The sequence below is a fragment of the Salvelinus fontinalis genome, chromosome 4, assembly GCF_029448725.1.
Source record: "Salvelinus fontinalis isolate EN_2023a chromosome 4, ASM2944872v1, whole genome shotgun sequence".
In the NCBI taxonomy this organism is placed as follows: domain Eukaryota; kingdom Metazoa; phylum Chordata; class Actinopteri; order Salmoniformes; family Salmonidae; genus Salvelinus; species Salvelinus fontinalis.
This window is the reverse complement of record NC_074668.1, coordinates 76632562-76657884: the sequence shown is the minus strand read 5'-3', so window position 1 is coordinate 76657884 and position 25323 is coordinate 76632562. Positions and strand designations below refer to the sequence as shown.

Below are 25323 nucleotides of genomic sequence, written 5' to 3'. Positions count from 1 at the left end.
TGGGGATAGGTAACACAACACTGACATGAGACATCAGCAAAAATGTAAGTAATGGGCAGGAGACATCTGTAAAATCAGCAACAAATCCTCATCCTAATCTTTCCCCAGATGTGTCCCTGCAAGCCCAGTTTGACCAGGCGTTGTCCTGTCTTACCTGACTCCAGGGGGCTGTAAACCACTCGATGCGACTCTCACAGGGGCCGGGATTACAGACCTGAGAGTCAGTGGGGCGCTCATGGCCACACCCCTCCAGAGGCAAGCTGCTGATGTGATTGGTCAGGCACAGAACGCCACGGGTCCGGATGCCCATCCCACACTCAGCAGAACACTGCAGAGAGCAAAGACATGGTAAGTGACAAGGAAGATCAGTGTATAGAGCACTTTCAAAGGTCATTCAAAGGTCATTTCCAATTGAGCTCATATGCAGCGTTTACTGTGAATGGGGAACATTACCTTTAAAAGGTGCAAAGCTGACAAAGCGCTATCTGATTGGATCCCGGCCCTAGTATCACCCTTGTTTTTAACAGTAGTATCAAGTCAATTTGTATTCAATTATAATCTTGCATCTACAATACTGTAGTAGATGCAATCCAATCAAGTACAACAATTACAACAGTATTAGGTTAGAAAAGTGTTAGACAGTGATGGTGAGAGTCCATGTCCTCAGTCCTACACATACATACCTTATTCCCCCACTCAGTGAAGAACCAACTTTTAGCACAGGGCCCCATGTCACAGTTCTCATTGTCACTGGGTCGCAGCTTCATGTTGCACTCCTCGTCCGACACAAAGTCTCCCACGTTGCTGACACAGTGCACCTCCCTGGTCCTCTGGCCCACGCCACAGGGAACAGAGCACTGGGGAAACACAGGAGGGACAGTAAAATACTATAGGGGTAGTGTTCAATTCATCTCACACTGTAAACATGGGTCAGTTCTCTCTGATGAATGTAACCTGTTGTCTGTGAAAACAACTGGGAAAATGCTCCATAGAATACTTGCTTGGGTTTAATTTATGATAAGGAATGTTAGAAACTTTAGAGGAATGATAACATTTATCTAATTGGGGTTCATGTACTTTCTGATACATTCTTTTAATACAGTATGTTAAATCTTGTCTGAGTACTTAGAACTTTTGATTGAGCCTGCCTCAGATGGGTGGGGTAGGTTTACACTTTTAAGACTATTCTAATAGTTCCATGTCCCGAGCAAGCTCAAACAAGTGCAGCTAAAGTATTTGAAACAAATACTATTTGAAGCATATTGATTGACAGCTGTCACTCACGGCGCTCCACTCGGTTCTTATCTGCCACTCGCTGCAGATTTTCAGCTGGCAGGTGCTGGTGGTCTCAGGCTGCTCCAGGTGGCGGCAGCGGCTGGTGTGGACGTTGAGGGTCCGGTTGGCATACACCTGCCTGCACAAGACCTGGCGGTGCTGCATACCCAGGCCACATGTCTTACTGCACTCCGACCACTCACCAATGTCCCAGCTGCACAGTAGGACACACAAGGCCCCATGTTCAGAGGGACACAATAGCTTTGTGGTCCCAACATAGCTAATAAAACATGTGGTCAATTGTCCAATTAGATTCTAATTATGATCTAATTATTAAACTATACATTTGACGGGTCAGGAACTTTTCATAAAAATGCTAAAGCTCTGTGTATGTATTGAACCAGTGTGTGTAGTGTCTAAGAGCCCTGTATGTAATGTAAGTGTGGTTGAAACAGAGGGGTCTCTCACAAGGCAGGGCAGGACTGAAGGTTGCAGGGCTCCTCCTGTGAACTGGGCCTGGTGCTGCTGTCACACTGGTTCTCTGGTACCTGCTCATGGCTCGGTCTGTGGACACAGCGGAAGATGGTGTACCTGCTACCTGAAAACCAATACACAGAAGAGCGTTAGATGTTCATGCCTCAATACTGCATCTTCACTACTCACTGTGGGAATCTGTTAAACCTAGTTGATCAACTAGTATGAATTAGAGGTTGAGACCTCTTGGGGCTTCAGTTCAGACAAAGATACATGCCATGTCTTACCTCTGCCACAGGAGGCGCTACACTCTGTTGCCCCAGACAGTTTCCAGTTGTATTCTCTCTGACGTTTGGGTGGATGGACCGCTGGCACCTGCTTGTTGGGTACCTGGGGAGGGTATTTGCCCACTCCTGCTGGATCGTACCCCTCCTGGTTGGGGTTGCCCCGGTGGTCATTCCCACTTTGCCCATGCAGAGTGTTTCCTGGGAGATCGAACATGGTATTTCAGCCAACAAAACCAGGGGAAACTCAGTCATTGAGATGCAGCGCCATCAGTGGTTGTGATCCCCTCCCTTTGTGGACTAATAGTTCATTTAGGCCATACAGTCCCAGTCAGATGCATCAGTAACTATGGGGAGCCTCACCTCCAGGTCTGTGGTCGGGGTGCTGTGGAGGGTTGTCAGAGGGAAGGATGAATTCATAGCTCACTCCTGGGTTGGGCTGCTGGTAGATCACCTGAGGACAGAGCAAAAATTATTCAGTAAACAAGTTAATTACAACGTAATGTGCCAGTGTAAACTGACAGAGAAATATGTGCCAATATGAGCTACATTTTATTGTACATACAAGTTAACTGGTTACATACATAAACATCCAGGATCTCATTGGTTGGCCCTTCAGCCAGGAAGGACTCCCCGGCGGTGCTGGTGACCTCATTGGGTCGTCGGTAGGTGAACATGGTGCCCACCCCCTCATACTTCCCTGGCCGGTCAATGGCCCAGTTCCCATTGATGATGGAGCGACCTGAGCGGCTTTTCAGAGCTGCAGACAGACCATGAGTTGACTGTTAATAAAACACACATTGAAGGAAAACTGTCTTTTGTTATTTGTTTCATTAGTCCATTGTTGACATAGTCCCAAAATGTTTGCTTGTCAGCACTCAAGTTTTCAAGATATGTAACTTTTCTGTAATGTTTTTCAGATGGCTTGTTGCCCTAACCATGGAATTCTCCAATGTGGCTGTAGAGTTGAGAGATTCAGCTACACAATGAACATAAACCGTTGCCAGCTATTTACTAACATGTTTGCTCATTTACAAAAGACACTGCTTTTTTCTGAGGATTTCTGTATTTTGAAAGGAGTGAGCTATTTTCATATTAAATGCTGAACTTCCTGCTTTACAGGAAGTTTGGGGGCACTCAATATGGCCATCGGTCCCCCATCAAAGAACAACAACTTGAATGGGAATGTCCATTCTAGTAGTTATATTTCTATGAGACAGACAGCAACCCATCCTGTCACCATCAGCTCTACTGTGCTTAGACAGACAGGAAATAATGCTGACAACCACTCTGCCATAATTGTTGTTTAATCTGAAGCGGTTTTAACGTAATGAGCAAAACCGTTAAAAGTGAGCTGTGTAATCACCGCTAACTGAATACATTTCCTCACATGTATCTTCAAAGCCATGTCTTTGGTAAATGAGCAAACCTGTTAGTAAAGAGCTGGCAAAGCTTTATGTTCATTGTGTAGCTGAATCTCTCAACTCTACAGCCACATTGGAGAATTCCATGGTTAGGGCAACAGGCTGTCCGAAAAACATTATACAAGTACCATTAAGACTACTAAATATAAGAGTGTTTGGACAACTAAAAGCACATATTAGGCATGCAGAAATAAACTAGAACAGAAGTCTATTGAGGAGAGTGGGGCAAACATCAGGGGATAATGGTAACGATAAGTAGTTCCATGGAAGAATCCTCGGTCCTGTTTATCCCCAGGATGTTGCATCACAGCAAGCTTTTACCCACTGATATATGAACTCTTCCAACAACAACGCCAAACGACGCAGGAACAGCAGTCACTGAAAGGAGTATACTCTAGATTTTCTGCTTAGGTGCTTACTCACTGAGTAAGTATTGTGTAGGGGTTGAGTGGGGACTCATATTAAAAAAGCAAGGCATAACTTGGCACCTCCAGTTAGTAGTTTTGACTTAGAAAAGTAGTTTCAAAGCAGGTTCCATCGCTGGGCTCCGTCAGCAGTGGTGGTTTTCTAGGCAGCAGTGAAATTCCTCACCTTAATTAAAATGATGGGAAGGCTGGAGGAAAAGGTCCTCTAATGAAAGCTTGTTTATATACTCTCCCCTGAGGGAAGCAGCCAGGCCAGGGGAAGTGGGGGCCAGGCACTCCCTCTCTCTCCCTTTCTCTCTCTCTCGCTCTCTGTCTCTCTCTTTCTCACCTTTCTCTCTCTCTCTCTCTCTCCCAGACCCACTGCTATGCTATGGCATGGCTCTCATTAAACCAATGTCTCCAACAATAAAACACTGCCATTCCAGAAGTCATTCCTGAAAATAGACCCACTTCTGTGTCACACTGTTATGCTCCTATAAAGACAAGATCTTATTTATTCAATGAATTACAGCGAAGGGCTTTAAAAAAAAAAAAGATTGTAACCAGAAGTGCACTGTGTGGTTACTTACTACTGACAACATAGAAATGCTCACATCCAAAATTCCGAAAAAATCCCTCCTGCTCTGTATTTGAGCTGCCTTTTAATTAAATGAATCAAATCAATTTAACAAGCAGCTGTTCCCTGCTGCCTGATACCAGGCTCACAGCACGGATGTAGCAAGACATGACCTAAATGATATTTTAAAAAATAGCTACTGCTGTCAGATGTTTGATAACCTGAAGCTTATCTTTAAATTGTGACTTTTTATTAGTACCGTTAATGTAATATGAAACATAATCTAACATGCGGTTGAAGGGAAAACCTAAAATTGTTATTGCATGTGTCATAGCTCATGGGCCTGATTCAGGCAGAGATGTATGGAGCCTTAAGGGGCAGTGGATAAAGAGCTGGTAACTCTGTACTTAAACAGAGGTGGTTTGGAACCATGCTTGTGTGTTGAGTAACCTTGCCTCAGACATGAAGACTTGCCTACCAAGCTACCCACTGGGCACACACTGGTTGAATCAACGTTATTTCCTCATCATTTCAATGAAATTACATTGAAACAATGTGGAATAGACGTTGAATCTGTGCCCAGTGGGTAATGTCTAGGCTTTAGCTGGAGCGGGCGAACACAGTCTGACACGGGTTAAAACACTGGTCAGTCATAGTCCTACTCACCCAGGTAATTCCTGCTCTTCACCATCTCGGTGACGTTGATCTTGATGGCTCCCTCTGGGATCTCCACTATCTTGTGGTAGCCCACCTTGTTCAGGCTGTGCTGCTGGAAGAGCCCTGACACCAGCTTACAGGCCGTGTTGTCCCCGCCACACACCCCACACTTGTCCATCACCTTGCCTGAGCCCAGGTACTCATCACAGCCAAGACTCTGTCAGAGAGGGAGAAGGAGGTCAAATGAGGGGACAGAGGACATGTATAGCACCTCACTAATCAATACCGGTACATTACAAACAGTACAGTACACTTTTTGTTGTAAGCAGAGGGACTGTAGGATTTTTGAGGTGAAGCAATTTTCAACTGTTGAGCTACTGAGACATCTGTTTTAACAGGCAACTGTTTTACCACTGAAGTGCATGGAAAAGTAAATAACATGAGCAACCTCATTAATCAAGTAAAGAGGGGAGAATGAGAGATAATAAACCAAAGCCTATCCAGCATATTCATAAACAAACCCATGTTATTTCACCTCTCTAACTCCCTGACCTGCTGCACATAATTAACTACCATAACACAACAACCAATTAGCCTGAGCCAGCTTCATTCCAACAACAGGCATATTCTTGGCACGATGCTGGAGTAGTAATGGCTCCCAAAGCAAATCCTTAGCTTTCTCTGTCACATTGGCACTCTTAAATTACAGGAAGCCTGGATAAGGTTAGTATGGAACACTCAAATCAGAAGTCGATAAATCCAGCCAATTCAGACGTAAAAGTAGCTTGCTGTGTTGGGACTGATCCCAGCAGGCCACCGTACTTCTATAATTCCAGACCCCTGGGCAGTGGAGAGTAGACACTGGTGTGCCAGGATCAGGATATGCCCTCAGTCCGCCACCACTCGAACCTCGAACCGAAGGAACGACCAAGGGAGGAGTCAGCAGGGGACAAAAAAGCTGTTTCGTTTTAATGACACAAAGCTCCTCTGTGATTCGACTGCTGCCAACGTTAGTCTTTAGTCAGTCAGTATCTTTCAGGGAATGTTACGTTCAGCAGTCCAGTCAATAATCCCCCCCGTTCCTAGACAAAAGTCAGTCACAAACAATTTCCTCCTAATCCCAAACCAGGACTAATGGGGATCTTGCCTTGCTAAACCGGCATATTTTCTCAGACCAACTGTATATATTACGTCCCAACAAAAAATATTACACAACATTTTATGTGTGGTCCTTAAGCACGGGACATAACTATGCTTACATAGAATAATCACACAAACAAATGAAGAGCAGTCTAGAGTGGTAATTAAAAAGGGTTTTGCTGTAGATTCATGCTCTCTCAGCGGACTTAGTTCTTCCTGGAGCTGCGGTAAGACAGTCAGCTGCAGGCTGGATGCAGGCTGGGACATGGGGCTGGAACAGGGGAGATGGTTGCCAGGCCAGGGCTAGGGGTGGACTGAGGAGATTGGGGTAGGCTCAGGAGACAGAAGCCTGGCTCTCGCCCACCCATAGCAGCGAGGTCTGCATCGGGCCAACACTCCACCCAGGCCAAAATAAATACACACCACCTCGTTCTACTGGTTCCCGAGTGGCGCAGTGGTCTAAGACACTACATCTCAGTGCAAGTTTCTGCAGTTTCTGGTTCGAATCCAGGCTGCATCACATCCGGCCGTGATTGGGAGTCCCATAGGGCGACGCATTGTAAATAAGAATTTGTTCTTAACTGACTTGCCTAATTAAATAAAGGTTAAATAATAAATTCTACACAGGAAATAAGCGATGAGAGAGGGAATAGCAAACCAATAGCCCTGAGAAATGACCAAACAGGGCAAATGTTATATTGGCCAATGTGGAATTATGGATAAAAACGGATCTACAGTAGCCTATAGGCACTCAAATGTAAGATTGGTACATGATGAAAATCAGATTGTTCCATATGAGTTTACACATTATTATATTTTCATACATTCCATGTACAGTACGCAAGGCTATCACAAACAATTGGGATACCAAGTGAGTAGTATCTGTCTTCTCAATTTTCACCATAAAACACCCTGACTTTAAGCAACAACATTATCACAGATATCATTTCAATGTTTAGCCTTAATCCCAGGAGAAAGAAAACTGTCCCTTCCTTCCCCTCATAAACTACAGCTTGACAAGCTCGGCGAGTAATGGTTATCTGTGGCTGTTTGCCTGGGAAAAGCTCTGAATCACTATGTGTTAACGTGTGAATGGAGAGTCACATAATTTATTACCAGTAATCTGAATAATCCGTCAAGGTATGAAATATCATGTGACTAAGAGGCATCAGGAGTGTTTTTAGAAAAATTGTGCAATAAGGTTTTCCAAGCCTTTTAATATGGTAAAATGGCTTAGGGCATGCGAGCTATACAGGAAGCATTGAAGGAATGTGTGTGGGTATGATTTGATATCACTGTACAGTACATCTTTCAAATCATAAACTGTCAAAACAGACTTTGGAGAACAGATGATACCCCATGCAAAACAGTGAAGCCAGCAGTCATTTGTTTCCCAAACCTGAAAATAGTCCCCCAGGCTGTCCTTGATATATCAAATATAAATGGTCCTGCATCACGAATCCATCAACATGAGGTGTCTCACTGAACCAAGTTTGGAGTGATCCTAGTTTTTCCCTTTCAAGGGGATCCACAGTATTTAAGTGCTCAATTTATTAAAAGACCACATCATTGCTTTTTTCTAATCTGCTCTCTGTGGGTGGTTTATAATTATGCTTGGCGCTGGACAACACCCCCTTTCAGTAGAACTATAATGGCCTTTAAATGTCACTAAAGTCCACCTCATCTGGAAATGGTTAGACGTGTCAGGATGGTAGTCAACTACCAGTCAAAGTGAGGAACGTCGGATGAAAACATCTGGAAATGGTTAGACGTGTCAGGATGGTAGTCAACTACCAGTCAAAGTGAGGAACGTCGGATGAAAACATCTGGAAATGGTTAGACGTGTCAGGATGGTAGTCAACTACAGGTCAAAGTGAGGAACGTCGGATGAAAACATCTGGAAATGGTTAGACGTGTCAGGATGGTAGTCAACTACCAGTCAAAGTGAGGAACGTCGGATGAAAACATCTGGAAATGGTTAGACGTGTCAGGATGGTAGTCAACTACCAGTCAAAGTGAGGAACGTCGGATGAAAACATCTGGAAATGGTTAGACGTGTCAGGATGGTAGTCAACTACCAGTCAAAGTGAGGAACGTCGGATGAAAACATCTGGAAATGGTTAGACGTGTCAGGATGGTAGTCAACTACCAGTCAAAGTGAGGAACGTCGGATGAAAACATCTGGAAATGGTTAGACGTGTCAGGATGGTAGTCAACTACCAGTCAAAGTGAGGAACGTCGGATGAAAACATCTGGAAATGGTTAGACGTGTCAGGATGGTAGTCAACTACCAGTCAAAGTGAGAAACGTCGGATGAAAACATCTGGAAATGGTTAGACGTGTCAGGATGGTAGTCAACTACAGGTCAAAGTGAGGAACGTCGGATGAAAACATCTGGAAATGGTTAGACGTGTCAGGATGGTAGTCAACTACCAGTCAAAGTGAGGAACGTCGGATGAAAACATCTGGAAATGGTTAGACGTGTCAGGATGGTAGTCAACTACCAGTCAAAGTGAGGAACGTCGGATGAAAACATCTGGAAATGGTTAGACGTGTCAGGATGGTAGTCAACTACCAGTCAAAGTGAGGAACGTCGGATGAAAACATCTGGAAATGGTTAGACGTGTCAGGATGGTAGTCAACTACCAGTCAAAGTGAGGAACGTCGGATGAAAACATCTGGAAATGGTTAGACGTGTCAGGATGGTAGTCAACTACCAGTCAAAGTGAGGAACGTCGGATGAAAACATCTGGAAATGGTTAGACGTGTCAGGATGGTAGTCAACTACCAGTCAAAGTGAGGAACGTCGGATGAAAACATCTGGAAATGGTTAGACGTGTCAGGATGGTAGTCAACTACCAGTCAAAGTGAGAAACGTCGGATGAAAACATCTGGAAATGGTTAGACGTGTCAGGATGGTAGTCAACTACAGGTCAAAGTGAGGAACGTCGGATGAAAACATCTGGAAATGGTTAGACGTGTCAGGATGGTAGTCAACTACCAGTCAAAGTGAGGAACGTCGGATGAAAACATCTGGAAATGGTTAGACGTGTCAGGATGGTAGTCAACTACCAGTCAAAGTGAGGAACGTCGGATGAAAACATCTGGAAATGGTTAGACGTGTCAGGATGGTAGTCAACTACCAGTCAAAGTGAGGAACGTCGGATGAAAACATCTGGAAATGGTTAGACGTGTCAGGATGGTAGTCAACTACCAGTCAAAGTGAGGAACGTCGGATGAAAACATCTGGAAATGGTTAGACGTGTCAGGATGGTAGTCAACTACCAGTCAAAGTGAGGAACGTCGGATGAAAACATCTGGAAATGGTTAGACGTGTCAGGATGGTAGTCAACTACCAGTCAAAGTGAGGAACGTCGGATGAAAACATCTGGAAATGGTTAGACGTGTCAGGATGGTAGTCAACTACCAGTCAATGTGAGGAACGTCAGATGAAAACATCTGGAAATGGTTAGACGTGTCAGGATGGTAGTCAACTACCAGTCAAAGTGAGGAACGTCGGATGAAAACATCTGGAAATGGTTTGACGTGTCAGGATGGTAGTCAACTACCAGTCAAAGTGAGGAACGTCGGATGAAAACATCTGGAAATGGTTAGACGTGTCAGGATGGTAGTCAACTACCAGTCAAAGTGAGGAGCGTCGGATGAAAACATCTGGAAATGGTTAGACGTGTCAGGATGGTAGTCAACTACCAGTCAAAGTGAGGAACGTCGGATGAAAACATCTGGAAATGGTTAGACGTGTCAGGATGGTAGTCAACTACCAGTCAAAGTGAGGAACGATTGGATGAAAACATCTGGAAATGGTTAGACGTGTCAGGATGGTAGTCAACTACCAGTCAAAGTGAGGAACGTCGGATGAAAACATCTGGAAATGGTTAGACGAGTCAGGATGGTAGTCAACTACCAGTCAAAGTGAGGAACGTCGGATGAAAACATCTGGAAATGGTTAGACGTGTCAGGATGGTAGTCAACTACCAGTCAAAGTGAGGAACGTCGGATGAAAACATCTGGAAATGGTTAGACGTGTCAGGATGGTAGTCAACTACCAGTCAAAGTGAGGAACGTCGGATGAAAACATCTGGAAATGGTTAGACGTGTCAGGATGGTAGTCAACTACCAGTCAAAGTGAGGAACGTCGGATGAAAACATCTGGAAATGGTTAGACGTGTCAGGATGGTAGTCAACTACCAGTCAAAGTGAGGAACGTCGGATGAAAACTACATTAGCCTTCCAATAAACCCCAGCAGTACTTTTCCAGATAAAATACATGCAAAGTCTTATGCTTTTAGGAATTGGCTTGTCATAATAGGGATAATAATCCCTTGTTGAGTTTAATTTAATTTATGAAATTCTACACAACTGAACCAGCAGACTATTGGTCTCTTTCCATCATACCAGTAACCACTCTATAACAAATGTTTGAGTTTGCATCCATAAGGTTATTAGATACCCTTAAACTACTGTCTCACTATGATGGTAAAGCTATCCCAATTCCAAGCCTGTCCTCAGCTGTGCACAGAGGCGCCTCTTCTCAGAAATCAAGGTATGGGAGCTTTAAAATAAGTGCTTAATGCACTTTAATTGAGTGGGTAAAGAAGGAATGAAAAACCAACATTTATTTCATTACAAACATGCACAAACTGTCAATAAACAGTTGCAAAGACACTCTATGTCACTTGATCCTTTTCCCACAGGCTTGGCACAGGTTACACTTGCCTTGCAATAATGCTGCTTTTAACTATGTGGGGGGCCTTGGTTTGTGGTTTCCCACAAGGAATGAATATGAATATAAAAATGAGTGGTCACAGTGACTTTATGCTGGAGTTAACAGGAATGTTGGAAACATCTTAGTCCTTAAGTCGACAAGCCCCCATCTTTCTTTGACTGTAAAGACTTCGGGCTAGAATCTATTAGATCTGCGCTAGCTAACACCCGCATAGAGATTGTTTTGGCGGTATTGGAGGTGGAACTACGTTAGAGTTGACAGATCCACAAGTGGCTCCTTGCATTAGCTTATCGTGGCAACGAAATCACCTGATTTTATAATCCGACAAATCCCATGCAGCCGCTTTACAAGTTCAAACACTCAAGTGTGTGATGTTCTATTGTCTACACCTTGATTAGACTGATAGACTATAAATCCCCCCCATATAAATGAATATGAAAACATGCATTAGAAGCCTACACTTTCTATCGCCGTTTTGAACTTCTAACGCAGTGGGGATAATAAGGAAGTGGTTTGTGACACACCACAGTTACACCTGCAACACCGCCAAAACATCTGCTATGCGTATGTCTGCCAATGCCGGTTAACACTAGTTCTGACTGAATCGTGGCCTTCATCCACCCCAAATGATGTGGTTGAAAAAGATGTGGTTGAAAAAGTCATCAGTGGACTGACTGCTAGGGTTTCTCACAGGCGTGGGACTGGGACCCTGGGTTCAAATGGAGACTGTTTGTGAGTGGATGTTTAGACAGAGAAATCCACTAATGACAACGAGATTTAAGCTAACGAGTGATTGACATTAACATGTACAGACAGCTGTACTGTATAGGCCTATCAGGGAGCACTATGGCACACAAATACATCCAGATTCATGCAGCTGTTTCAGGAGCCCATATACACAAATGATCCATTATCAACCACACACTCTGCATATATGGGACTCCAGACACTTTTATTCAGTCATTGCTGTAACTGATCCTAGACCATAACTCTTCTGATCTCTGCCATGTCCATGGCTTGAGGTCAGAACATACTTGGGTCTTGTCAGAGCTTAGACTAGGGGTTCCCACGATATTATACTCTGGGTGCCATGCCAGACCCACCAGCCTGGAAACCACCAGGGATAACTGACTGAAGCTTAACTTCAGAAGGGTCAGGAAGGTAGATCGCTCAATGAGTCCCTGAGAAAGCACCAAGACTGCTCACTGAAGGCATGAATATATTAACACACTTAGACCCTTAACACTATTACAGGGTACATAAACTTTGAGTACACAAACTTAGATATGTTTCAAGGTTGAAATCTTGCATATTATTTAACATAACATCTAATATTTTAACACCTAACATGTTGTCTCAATGTTTATCAAATAACAACAAACTAAATGAATGCTGCATTAATGGAATACATATTAATATCAATAACAGGCTCTAGAATTAAGTGTCAGCTAAATGGTTTGGCCTCGCTTCACCAATGTCATTTGATTCAACTTAAATTCTTATGAGAATATTTTCAGATTAAAGGAATTCTCCCTTTATTTTCAAATGATAACACTCCACTTTGACATAAAAGAAACACACACACCCTGTCGACCAAATTTACGACCAAAGAGTAACAGAGGTTGTTTTGTGAACATTACGAGAACATTTTCAACTCATCACTTGCTGTACAGCCAGCAGAGAGCTCTGCTGGAGCGTTGCCATTGCTGTTATCAAAACTTGGCTTGCAATGATACTCATCTGGAAATGTAATATTTACATTACTGGGCTTCCAAGCTGAGAATTCTGGGGCAATGTCATACCAGATAATAATTCATAGCGGAGGTGACCTTACAGCAAGATGGCCACCGAATGGAAATGACATTATGCTGAAATCTATAGAAAGCTCAATGACTGACCACAACTTCAACATGAAAAAAAGATGAGTGGGGATCATTGAGTGGGGATCATTATCAAAAATGTGACTCGTTGCTCTAGAAGAAATTGTAGTAATAAATAGTAAACTGGGTCATATTGTATATTAGAAGTGCTGGCAATTAGAAATATGTGGGTTCTAAACTTTTAAAATCAAACAGAACGCAAGATATTATGTCTACATAATCTTACATCAAATCTTACAACTCCCCAATGCACAAAATAATACTTACATTCAATAAACATAGTTAACTACTACTGACTGGGTTGGAAAGACGAAGGTATAGATCGATAGAAATGACAAAATAACATCCCCTCTGAGACTGATTATGGTTTTCTATCTACCTACCCACTCACTGAGGATGCCTTCACTGTCTGCCTGGTTTGAAATCGCAGAGCACTTTGGCACTGTGGTCAAGGAAATGAACGAGACCTTCTGACCTTCCTTGACTGTGATGTGAACGGCTAGAAGTGCTCTCACCCTGACATCCTGTCAGTCTCCCAAGCTAGACATGCGATAGTGGTACAGTATCATAAGGGCTTGGTGTAGACTTGAAGTTAGACATGCCATAGTGGTATCATCTGGGGTCGCTGTACGTATGGTACGCCAGCCAGCTACCGCTGAGTCTCCCAGGCAGGCAGCCTGTCAGGATGTCAGGAAGCGGTGTAGCTTGGCTTTGGAGCGGGCAGCAAACCTCAGCTATGCGTCAGTCATTCCATTCATTTAATTCCATCTCCGTCCATGTACGCCTTTCTTCCTGTCTGTTTAAACACTACAGCACAATGAGGTGGGGGTGCTCTCTGCCACAGCAGGCAGGCAGGCAGGCAGGCAGGCAGGCAGGCAGGCAGGCAGGCAGGACAGAGGCTCACTACTATGTTCATTACTGTATGATGAGCTCAACTTCTGACTAAAGGCTAAAGGTCTTCTAATGGGAAAGGGAAAGGGGGATACCTAGTCAGTTGTACAATGCCTTCAATTGAAATGTGTCTTCAGCATTTAACCAAACCCCTCTATGCTGCTGCTGTTGTTGAATAGTATTCGCAATATAGGTATAAAATAAATGTGATTATTTAGAAAATAACAAAATGCTCAATTCCATCAGCTTTTAAATTGTTACCAAGGCTAGGACTAATGCAAACCTGCTGAGTTGAAACACTGGCCAGCTTTTAGAATGGGACCATACTGGCATCCTGTACATCATTAGAAAATACAGAGCCACATGTCCCATATAATAGTGTCTGTTTGTGTTTTACCACTGATTCCTATTTCTCACACAGAATCCAGTATAACGTCATAGTATGGCATGACAACCCACCCCCTCCGTTCGGTTGGTCGGTCCATGTGAAGTGCATGTGGCCGACCGTTGGCAGTGGCAAAGGCCACAAGCATCTGTCTCCCACATGGTGAGATGCTGTGTTCCTTTCTACCTTCCCTTTAGAGGCTCCTTTATCAGAACAGTGTTTAATGAGGGTAAGGTCGCTAACAACACACACTGCCTTCAACACAGTCAGCACTGGAAACACATCTGCAGCTGTGGTGGAGGTAGGCTACTACAGTGCTGCGGACTGCTCAGTGATCACAAGGTGAAAGGTGATTTTCACTTGCATACAGTATAATGAAGTCACTTTGTAAACTACATCCATCAGACATTCAAGGGCAACTCCCAATGAATAGTGCTAGACCTGTTATGGTACTGTACAACTTCCAATACCAATTGACATTTCCATATCAGATTGCAGCATTAAAAGGAGATTAAGAAATATAGCCATTCTGGCTGCTATGACAGAAGAGAGGGAAAATTGGCAGCCTTCAACAAAGAACTAGAAAATCCATTTATGTCCTATAACCTTTCCATGCGTGTGCACTTTTTAAAACATTTTGCTTCACAAAATTAAATAGACAAATGGACCATCACAATCCATCTGTAAATGGTAGAATGGAAGACATACTTTCAAGAATCACAGACTTTCCTCTGATTTCATCTCTGGAACTTGTAACACACATCAGTAGAGTGATATATACTGGTCATGACTGAGGGATGTTTTCCCAACAGTGAAGAGTAGAGTGATATATACTGGTCATGACTGGGGGATGTTATCTCAACAGTGAAGAGTAGAGTGATATATACTGGTCATGAATGGGGGATGTTATCTCAACAGTGAAGAGTAGAGTGATATATACTGGTCATGACTGGGGGATGTTTTCCCGACAGTGAAGAGTAGAGTGATATATACTGGTCATGACTGGGGGATGTTATCTCAACAGTGAAGAGTAGAGTGATATATACTGGTCATGACTGGGGGATGTTTTCCCGACAGTAAAGAGTAGAGTGATATATACTGGTCATGAATGGGAGATGTTATCTCAACAGTGAAGAGTAGAGTGATATATACTGGTCATGACTGGGGGATGTTTTCCCGACAGTAAAGAGTAGAGTGATACATACCGGTCATGACTGGGGGATGTTTTCCCGACAGTGAAGAGTAGAGTGATATATACCGGTCATGACTGGGGGATGTTTTCCCGACAGTGAAGAGTAGAGTGATATATACCGGTCATGACTGGGGGATGTTTTCCCGACAGTGAAGAGTAGAGTGATATATACCGGTCATGACTGGGGGATGTTTTCCCGACAGTGAAGAGTAGAGTGATATATACCGGTCATGACTGGGGGATGTTATCTCAACAGTGAAGAGTAGAGTGATATATACCGGTCATGACTGGGGGATGTTCTCTCAACAGTAAAAAGGCCTCACGTACCCCACAAACTTCTCAAACCTCCCTCCCAGCCTGAGGCCTCAGGTCAAGGGCACAGCAGCCTCATAAATGCCCACTGCTTGTCTCTGAAATAGCACAAACCGTGTTGATTCTACAGTCTTTAAAACACTGAGGGTTTCCTCTGTCATCAGTATCTGTTTGTAGAGGATCTGTGTTGGAACATAATGAATGGGTATTAAAAAAAGTGCCTAAATACAGGGTAAGGGACAACTTAAGGACACACCTACATGTTTACATGTGGAAATGAAAGATGCCCTATAGTGAGAGTATTATGGAGGGAACACGTAATCCTATACAATCATTCTCTAAGACACCAATCTCAACTCCTGCCAAATGACCAACTGCAGCTTCACCTGACATCATACATTTTTACAGAGATGTTTAGCAGAAGACAAAGCAAACCGGTTGCATGGACTCCATTCATTTACATGTAACATTTTGGTCACAATTACTTTCATCAAGGCACATGACCTTGATGAACAGATCAAACCAGGATACTGTACACACAGAACTAGAATGAGATATTCTATTTCTATGACTGTACATCACCTGTCTGCAGCAGTATCACAGTGATGTCACAGCCATGTAGTCAATCATTTACACACACATGGAGCTCTGGCAATCTATGCCCAATTACAAGCCAGACATCCCCCTTTAGAGTTTCCACAGTTATACTAAGTGCATAAGTTATACTCTCAAAGTTATACTTTGAAGGGCACTGTCCTTTATAGCTATATAACAGCCTGCCTTATATGTGCTACAGAGTCAACAGCACAGACTGCCAAAGCTGCTTAACAGTGAAAACAGTCACACAGTAAATACCTCATCTGATCCCTACTTCCTCCTCATGATCTATAGTCTGCAGTCATAGCCAAGGCATGAACGAACTTAGAATTTAACCTATTAACCTACCTATTAGAATCAGACTATCAACTTACAGTTCAGCTGCTCGAGAATGACTTAAGAAGAGCACCGGGCTAAACAGGCTAATTACATTCATAATACAGATTTATACAGGTCATAGTTTTAGAGGGAGTCCCTCTTATGTCTGTTTGGGACGTGTAAAGGTGCTGGGACTGGGACCGATGAGTAGCCAGTCCCAGACGGTCAGTCTCAGCCCAACCTGTGGAAAAGCAGAGAGAGGGTCCATAGTAAGACCATGGTATGGTTTAAGTCTTACCTGTGACCATGGGTTCCCCTGCGCAGTCACAAACATGTGGAGGAGGCAGACAAGCAGCAGAAGAGCCAGACCTGATAGCATTCTCTCATTTGGCCATGAACTATTGACCAGCAGCTCTCAGTCATGCATTCAGACAGGTCCAGTAGAAAACGGTAGCTGCTCCTGGCTGTTTCGCCTTGCCCCTGTAGTGCAGTGAACGCCAAAACCACTACTCTGCTGATCTTTATGCACAGCCTTGTAAACTGAGCTGGAGGAGGCGCAGCTGGGGAGGCTGGGGCATTTAAGAGGAAAAGTTAGGGGCGGGAGGGGGGAGGGAGAAAGAGAGAAAGGTATATCTGGGAAGAAAGATGATTAGTGGAGAGATGTTTAAATGAAAAGTAAATATTTGGGAAGGGAAGAGGAAGAGTATTTATTGTTTATGAATGGTGGAACAGGAAGCCTCCTACTGTGTGGTCAACAATGGACAGGTGTTGGTGAGACAACTCAACTGGATACCTTTGCTAATCATTATTTAGTAGGACTTGATGGAATACTATTGCAATGTAATCTAGACTACTGACAATGGAACACAGCAGACAGCCAAAGAAAAGTAACATAACAGCCCAAAACACTTTGTGGTCAAGTGGACATTCTAACACTGAAATAGACTGACTAAGGACTGCATTTCATATTCTTAAACATGGAGAAACCACAAACTCTGCAACAATACGATCCCTTTGCACTCTCTCTTATACAAGCATACTCAAGCACTTAATTGCGAGCCACGTCGCAAGGAAGGCTGGAAGTAAAGAAGCCGAAGCCAAAAAGACTGAACTCATCATATGGTTTTCCTATTTCTGCACCATTGTTTCCACAACATTAAACACTAATTCATCAAGACACACTGTAGTTAGGAGTGCACTCTTCATCAGACTATGACAGTTGGTTATCACATAAAAGTATATGACCATAGTGGGTGCATCACGACATTGTGGATGTATTTGATTCGTAGACAAAGAGCATTTTTGTAGCCATGTTCACTTAATCAATAATCAGATTTTAAAGCGGTACAAGGAGACCATAACAGGCACATGCAGCAAACTACTGTATCCACTACAATTCTGTATTTCAGCTGGGCTATGAGGAGCGAGAGAGACAGAGACAGAGACAGAGACAGAGACAGAGAGAGAGAGAGAGAGAGAGAGAGAGAGAGAGAGAGAGAGAGAGAGAGAGAGAGAGAGAGAGAGAGAGAGAGAGAGAGAGAGAGAGAGAGAGAGAGAGAGAGAGAGAAAGAAAGAAAGAAAGAAAGAAAGAAAGAAAGAAAGAAAGAAAGAAAGAAAGAAAGAAAGAAAGAAAGAAAGAAAGAAAGAAAGAAAGAGAAAGAAAGAAAGAGATTTCCAGCAGGCTGTTAGTGGACATACCCTCTTCTTTGGGCCGCAGGTGCTTACACACCATTAAGAGAAAATATGCTTTTTTAACACCAAAAATGGCCTGTCCCTGTTAAGCAAAGCCAGCAGTGAGTCACTGCATAATATGACTGAGAGTACTGAACAGGATAACAAGTCATATCAGCACCTATTGAATGCATCCAATTCCATTACATCTCCAATTGTGTTTAAATCTTTCACAGCGACAAGCAAAGGCATCATGGACAAACAAAAAGCCAGAAAGTTTAGATAGTGGCGTTTCAACACCTGGACTTGGCTTGGCTTCTGCTGGCACTCTCTTGTCTTTCCCCGCTCGCTGGCACTCTCTCTCTATCTCCCAGAGGCAGACTGACTGACAGCCAGTGACTGAGCAGTGAGCAACCTCTGCAGCAACACAACAGCTGTACACATGTTTACAGGGAACGTAGTGTATGGGGAAGAGAGCTTTCAACAGCATACCTATCTCTATCATCTCAGACACATCAGCTACTAATGCTCTCCTGATATACTGTATACTAATCTGGACTGATATTGAACAGTACGCTTAACACCCTGAGGCCCGCTGCTGGGACCTGCTGGATCAGACAGACTGAAAAGTAAAGCATGTCCTGGTTCTGGTTAGAGTTGTGTTTCCTTCAACATATGGGTCAGGTCAGCAGCCTTGGCTCCCAATGTCTGATTCCTGAAGTCTCCTACCCACACACATCCACACACACCAGAGACATGCACTAGCCTACAGCATCAGGTGGTCTTACCATTACCGTATGGTATTATGATGCATTACAAAGGGATTCATACAATTGATGTATTCATGTTTGCTTCCCATTTACTGTCATATTTCCATCATGTCTTTTTCACATCCTGTCAATTTGAGCAGACATATTCAAAATCCATTTTCTAACCAAACACTACTCTGGATTTCAATTCAATCTGTTTTATATTTAAAAATTCTTTCTCCATATTACTATACATTTCAAACCCGAAACCCAAACATGAACTGCTTGTACATTAGAAAGACCTATTGGAGTGGACTGTGTCAGGAAGAGCACAGTTTGAAGATCGAGCAGTAGAGCAGAAAGAGAGAAAAAAAAAGATTTTTGTGCATCTGGGATACATATTAGCTGCAGCAAGGCCAGGCATGTAGGTCCCTTGATTGTTTCCTTCAAGCAATGTCTTTGACTAAGGAAGGCAGAGAGTGGGTTGTTAATGAATAAAACAGGTGAGAGTGTGAGGATAATGAGGGGTGTGGTGGAGGTGAGGTTAGGGATCGGGGAACATAGCTGCAATCACTATTTATTATTTGGCCTGTTTGGCTCATAAAGCCAGCTGTCTGTGCATAACAGGGTCATCCTGTGGGGAGGACAGTGGTACGGAGATCCACGGTATGCTACATTATCACTGGAGGTTCATTGTGGGGCATGGGACTGTGACTGACTGACTGATAGAGCGATGTGTCCCAAATGGCACCCTATTCCTTTTATAGTGCACTACTTTTCACCAGAGACCATAGGCATATACAGTGCATTCTGAAAGTTTTCAAACCCTTGACTTTTTCCACATTTATGCTACAGCCTTATTCTAACATTTCCTCATCCATCTACACACAATACCCCATAATGAAAAACAAAGCGAAAACAAGTTTTTTGACATTTAGAGCCCGGACTTGAACTCGATCGAACATTTCTGAAAATAGCTATGCAGCGACGCTCCCCATCCAAGCTGACAGAGCTTGAGAGGATCTGCAGAGAAGAATGGGAGAAACTTCCCAAATATATGTGTGCCAAGCTTGTAGCATCATACCCAAGAAGACTCGAGGCTGTAATCGCTGCCAAAGGTGCTTCAACAAAGTACTGAGTAAAGGGTCTGAATACTTATGTAAATGTGATATTTAATTTTGTATTTTTTATACATTTGCAAAAAACAGACAGGATATAAGCTCTGTGGGAAAACTGATCCTGTTTGTATGCTGGTGTTTTTTTCCTGCTTGACACACCTGCTAATAGCCTGATGGTAATGAAGTCGTTAGCAGACACAGATAAGGTGATCATTTATGACCAGGTTGACCTCTGGGGGCAGCCCACCTGCAGCACTGATGACACATTCACTTAGACACGACAAGTAAGTACCAATGCACTTACCCCCTTTTTCACACACACATGCAGCACACACACGCTCACACAATGAATCTCCCTCTCAATTGACCATAAATTCCTGCCATTCAGGGAACCTTGACCACTCATTGAATGGCCTTCAGATGAAACAAACAAACTATTGAAGCTTCAAATCCATTCAATTAGCTCCTCAATTGACATTGACAACCACCCAGACAACAGCCAATCCAATCACTGTCAACAGCAGTCAGTCAGTGTGTGTGGCTGCTGACTGAATGTAAAGAATAACACTGTATGACCCTATAGGGTCCCCTCATAAATCTGTTCACCTTTCAGGTACGGCTGCACTATGACCCATAACCACATACTACCAAAACTATAATATTACTTAGACTATGGTATAGTGAACTACAATCACCACATGATATCAAAAAACAATCACTAGAGGAGTTCACCATCCTTGGTCAGTCTCCCAGAAAACTAAAAAAGAGTGTTAGATTTTTTTCTATTGACTCATAATAAAGACTGATGAGAGAGTATTAGTATATAACCTGCCGAGTACTGTACTGTTAGAGATACTGTTCCAGTCGAAAGTGACAGTTTAGCACTCGTTTCAACCTGGCAGAGGAAGCAACAGCAGTCAGAGAGTCTTTAACACTACCTTGTCAGTATTCTTTTCTGCTCCACTACCTGTCCCCAGAGGTGTGTACTATAGTTCAGGTCTATCTTGCACTCATGTATGGCTTGTTCAAGCTCAGTGGAGCTGACAGCTCCCATAGTACAAAGGAGCCATATATTTCAGCTGAATACCAGGGGCAGGAAATGAGCATGGAGGTCCGGGGGCTGTGAAGGCCGTAGAGACCAGGGGATGTTTCACACAGTGGAGACGCCTGGACAGGCAGCCTGCATCTTTTTTAGAAAGTCAAGCCAGACCATCAACAGCTGTCACAGACAGTAAGCAGTCAGCAAATGGATGAGTCCAAATTGTTCGACCCTTTGGTAGTGATACATGTAAATTACCATATTATTTATTTCAAAATTGAATCGTGATGGAAATGTTAAATGCACATAATTTTGTACAGTGTACTGTATTTAGAGTAAATCTCACTTTATCTACCAGACAAAGCATCAAACAGGGAAAACATCTCAGACTTCAGAGACACAGAGCTAAAATGTATTCAGAGGAAATTAGTCTTCCTAAATGTAAAAGAAAGGAGGTGGAGACCGGAACTGCATCAAGTTTGAGTCCTATTGAAAGCAGACACTTTCTATTCACAGCGTGAAGGATTTAACGTGCCCCTACTCAGAGGGTCAAAGACTCCCCTGTCTCCAGACACATCCTTTATGAGCTCTGTGCTCAACCCCTGAGAATTGGTCAGCAGAAGTCTGACCGACAGATCCAGCCGGCACATTAAAGGCCAGTCACTCAGAACGAAACAGGTGGACCAGGGCTGAATGGGACCAGGGAGGCTGAGATGACACACTTAGGGGAGAATCCTAACTTCTGCTTAAATCAAATGTTCACTTAGTCTCCCATTGACATCAATGCATGACTAAAATGTGATTTAAGTGGAAGTTAGGTTTCGCCCCTTCAAATATCATCTCCTTCTCATCTGGCTGGCCTAAACCATATTCTGTCCAGTAACACCTCTACTTTAACATGCATGGCATTCTACAGTGAAAGAACAAGCTACCTGCTGTATTTCACTGATTCACACATGTTGTCTGTCCTATTGGGAATTATTTACAGCACATATACTAACTCACCCAATCACCGACTGTTGTTGTTTCGGTAATCAGTGACTGTATTGGGGGGGGGGGGGGGGGTTTGGGGGATTTCACCACTTTTCTGAGTATATAACCAGCTTCTCAGGCTCCCTCTCAATATGCTTCATTCTACAACTAGAGGACTCCTGATATCTCCAGGAGTGATAAGTATAATTTTTGTCTTTATCTGCTGTTGTCTAGTACTGTCTTTTTGCTAACTAGGGCCATCTACTTTAAGTGCGGTCTGTCTTCCCAGTAGCCTACGTGGTGTGTGAACTGCTGACTGCTCATAACATGCAGATGATTGTTGACACATCAACCAGGATTAAGGGGCAGGGCAATTTCTGACTGTTGTTGGGTAATCAATGGCATATTGGAGAGGGAGTGGTTTCTCCTTTCCTAGGTATTCAGCAATTAGTACCGAGAGATGTGTGATTTCTGAAAGACTACAGTAGCTCTACTATAGTCACTTTCATTGATAACTTTGACACCTTATGGAAACAGAAGATACACTACAGGAATTACGGAGTCCATCCAAATCATCTCTGTCCACGAATTTCAAGGCTGCGTTGAAACAATGACTGGTAAATTATCCAAGACCAGCTCAGTTAATCCCTACCATTGTGACAATGAGTCGTCATAATGCTGCATCAAATGTACATGATCTTAGGGGCATTGGCAAACACAATGTAAGTAATTTTATATATGTACCCCTAATTGCACCCAATACATCTGTTAATCCAACAGCTATTGTAAGCAGTAATCATGAGCCTATAAACCAGAGTTACACTGTTAGCACTGAGGCAGTGTGCAATAGTAGGAAGACCACTTTATGCAGCTCACCCTGCACTATCAGCTCCAATATAAATAGCATGAGTAAGTCTACCTCTGATAAGCTTCCCAGTTAAGCATTTAAAACAATCAAGCAACCCAGAAAAGTGCTAAAAATAGCCCATATTAACATGGGTAGCCTAATAAACAAGGTCCATGAAGTCAATAACTTGCTTGTAACAGAAGACATTCATATTCTGACTATCTCTGAAACTCACTTAGATAATACCTTTGATGATACAGTGGTAGCAATACATATAACATCTACTGAAAAGACAGAAATGCCAACGGAGATGGTGTTGCTGTCTATATTCAGAACCACATTCCTGTAAAGCTTAGAGACGATCTAATGTTAAATACTGTTGAAGTAGTATAGCTACAGGTTCATCTGTCTCACCTAAAGCCCATTCTTGTGGGAAGCTGCTATAGACCACCAAGTGCTAACAGTCAGTATCTGGATGTATGTGTGAAATGCTTGATACTGTATGTGATATCAACAGAGAAGTATATTTTCTGGGTGATTTAAATATTGACTGGCTATCATCAAGCTGCCACTCAGGAAAGAAATTCTAATTGTTACCTGTGCCTGCAACCTAGATCAGGTTGTCAGTCAACCAACCAGGGTAGTTACAAACAGCATAGGAATTAAATCATCAACATGTATTGATCACATCTTTACTAACGCTGCAGATATTTGCTTTAAAGCAGTATCCAAATCTATAAGATGTAGTGATCACAATATACAGTTGAAGTCGAAAGTTTACATACACTTATGTTGGAGTCATTAAAACTCGTTTTTCAACCACTCCACAAATTTCTTGTTAACAAACTATAGTTTTGGAAAGTCGGTTAGGACATCTACTTTGTGCATGAAAGTAATTTTTCCAACAATTGTTTACAGACAGATTATTTCACTGATAACTCACTGTATCACAATTCCAGTGGGTCAGAAGTTTACATACACTAAGTTGACTGTGCCTTTAAACAGCTTGGAAAATTCCAGAAAATTATGTCATGGCTTTAGAAGCTTCTGATAGGCTAATTGACATCATTTGAGTCAATTGGAGGTGTACCTGTGGATGTATTTCAAGGCCATACCTTCAAACTCAGTGCCTCTTTGCTTGACATCATGGGAAAATCAAAAGAAATCATCCAAGACCTCAGAAAGAAAATTGGAGACCTCCACAAGTCTGGTTCATCCTTGGGAGCAATTTCCAAACAACTGAAGGTACCACGTTCATCTGTACAAACAATAGTATGCAAGTATAAACACCATGGGACAACGCAGCCATCATACCATTCAGGAAGGAGACGCGTTCAGTCTCCTAGAGATGAACGTACTTTGGTGAGAAAAGTGCAAATCAATCCCAGAACAACATCAAAGGACTTTGTGAAGATGCTGGAGAAAACAGGTAAGAAAGTATCTATATCCACAGTAAAACAAGTCCTATAGCGACATAACCTGAAAGGCCGGCTCAGCAAGGAAGAAGCCAATGCTCCAAAACCACCATAAAAAAGCCAGACTACAGTTTGCAACTGCACATGGGGACAAAGATTGTACTTTTTGGAGAAATGTCCTCTGGTCTGATGAAACAAAAATATAACTGTTTGACCATAATGACCATCGTTATGTTTGGAGGAAAAGGGGGAGGCTTGCAAGCCGAAGAACACCATCCCAACCGTGAAGCACGGGGGTGGCAGCATCATGTTGTGGGGGTGCTTTGCTGCAGGAGGGACTGGTGCACTTCACAAAATAGATGGCATCATGAGGGAGGAAAATTATGTGGATATATTGAATCAACATCTCAAGACATCAGTCAGGAAGTTAAAGCTTGGTCGCAAATGGGTCTTCCAAATGGACAATGACCCCAAGCATACTTCCAAAGTTGTGGCAAAATGGCTTAAGGACAACAAAGTCAAGGTATTGGAGTGGCCATCACAAAGCCCTGACCTCAATCCTAAAAAAAAGTTGTGGGAAGAACTGAAAAAGCGTGTACGAGCAAGGAGGCCTACAAACCTGACTCAGTTACACCAGCTCTGTCAGGAGGAATGGGCCAAAATTCCCCCAACTTATTGTGAGAAGCTTGTGGAAGGCTACCTGAAACATTTGACCCAAGTTAAACAATTTAAAGGCAATGCTACCAAATACTAATTGAGTGTATGAAAACTTCTGACTCTGGGAATGGTGATGAAAGAAATAAAAGCTGAAATAAATCACTCTCTCTACTATAATTCTGATTGTGAAAAACTGAGTTTTAATGTATTTGGCTAAGGTGTATGTAAACTTCCGACTTCAACTGTAATGGCAATATCTAGGAAAACCAAAGTTCCAAAGGCTGGGCCTAATATAGTG

The 25323-nt window shown here is 42.9% G+C and overlaps 1 protein-coding gene across 1 annotated transcript in view; it reads right to left on the bottom strand.

Moving 5' to 3' along the window:
* Window positions 1-25323, bottom strand: part of LOC129854444 (thrombospondin type-1 domain-containing protein 4-like) — a 54720-nt gene that overhangs the window by 6514 nt on the left and 22883 nt on the right. Inside the window, exons 7-14 of the mRNA XM_055921491.1 lie at window positions 5105-5312; window positions 2618-2793; window positions 2397-2487; window positions 2037-2234; window positions 1744-1873; window positions 1285-1489; window positions 684-857; window positions 155-328 (exon numbers count right to left, since the gene is read on the bottom strand). Coding sequence (XP_055777466.1) covers window positions 155-328; window positions 684-857; window positions 1285-1489; window positions 1744-1873; window positions 2037-2234; window positions 2397-2487; window positions 2618-2793; window positions 5105-5312 — 1356 coding nt within the window. The remainder of the gene's footprint in view (window positions 1-154; window positions 329-683; window positions 858-1284; window positions 1490-1743; window positions 1874-2036; window positions 2235-2396; window positions 2488-2617; window positions 2794-5104; window positions 5313-25323) is intronic.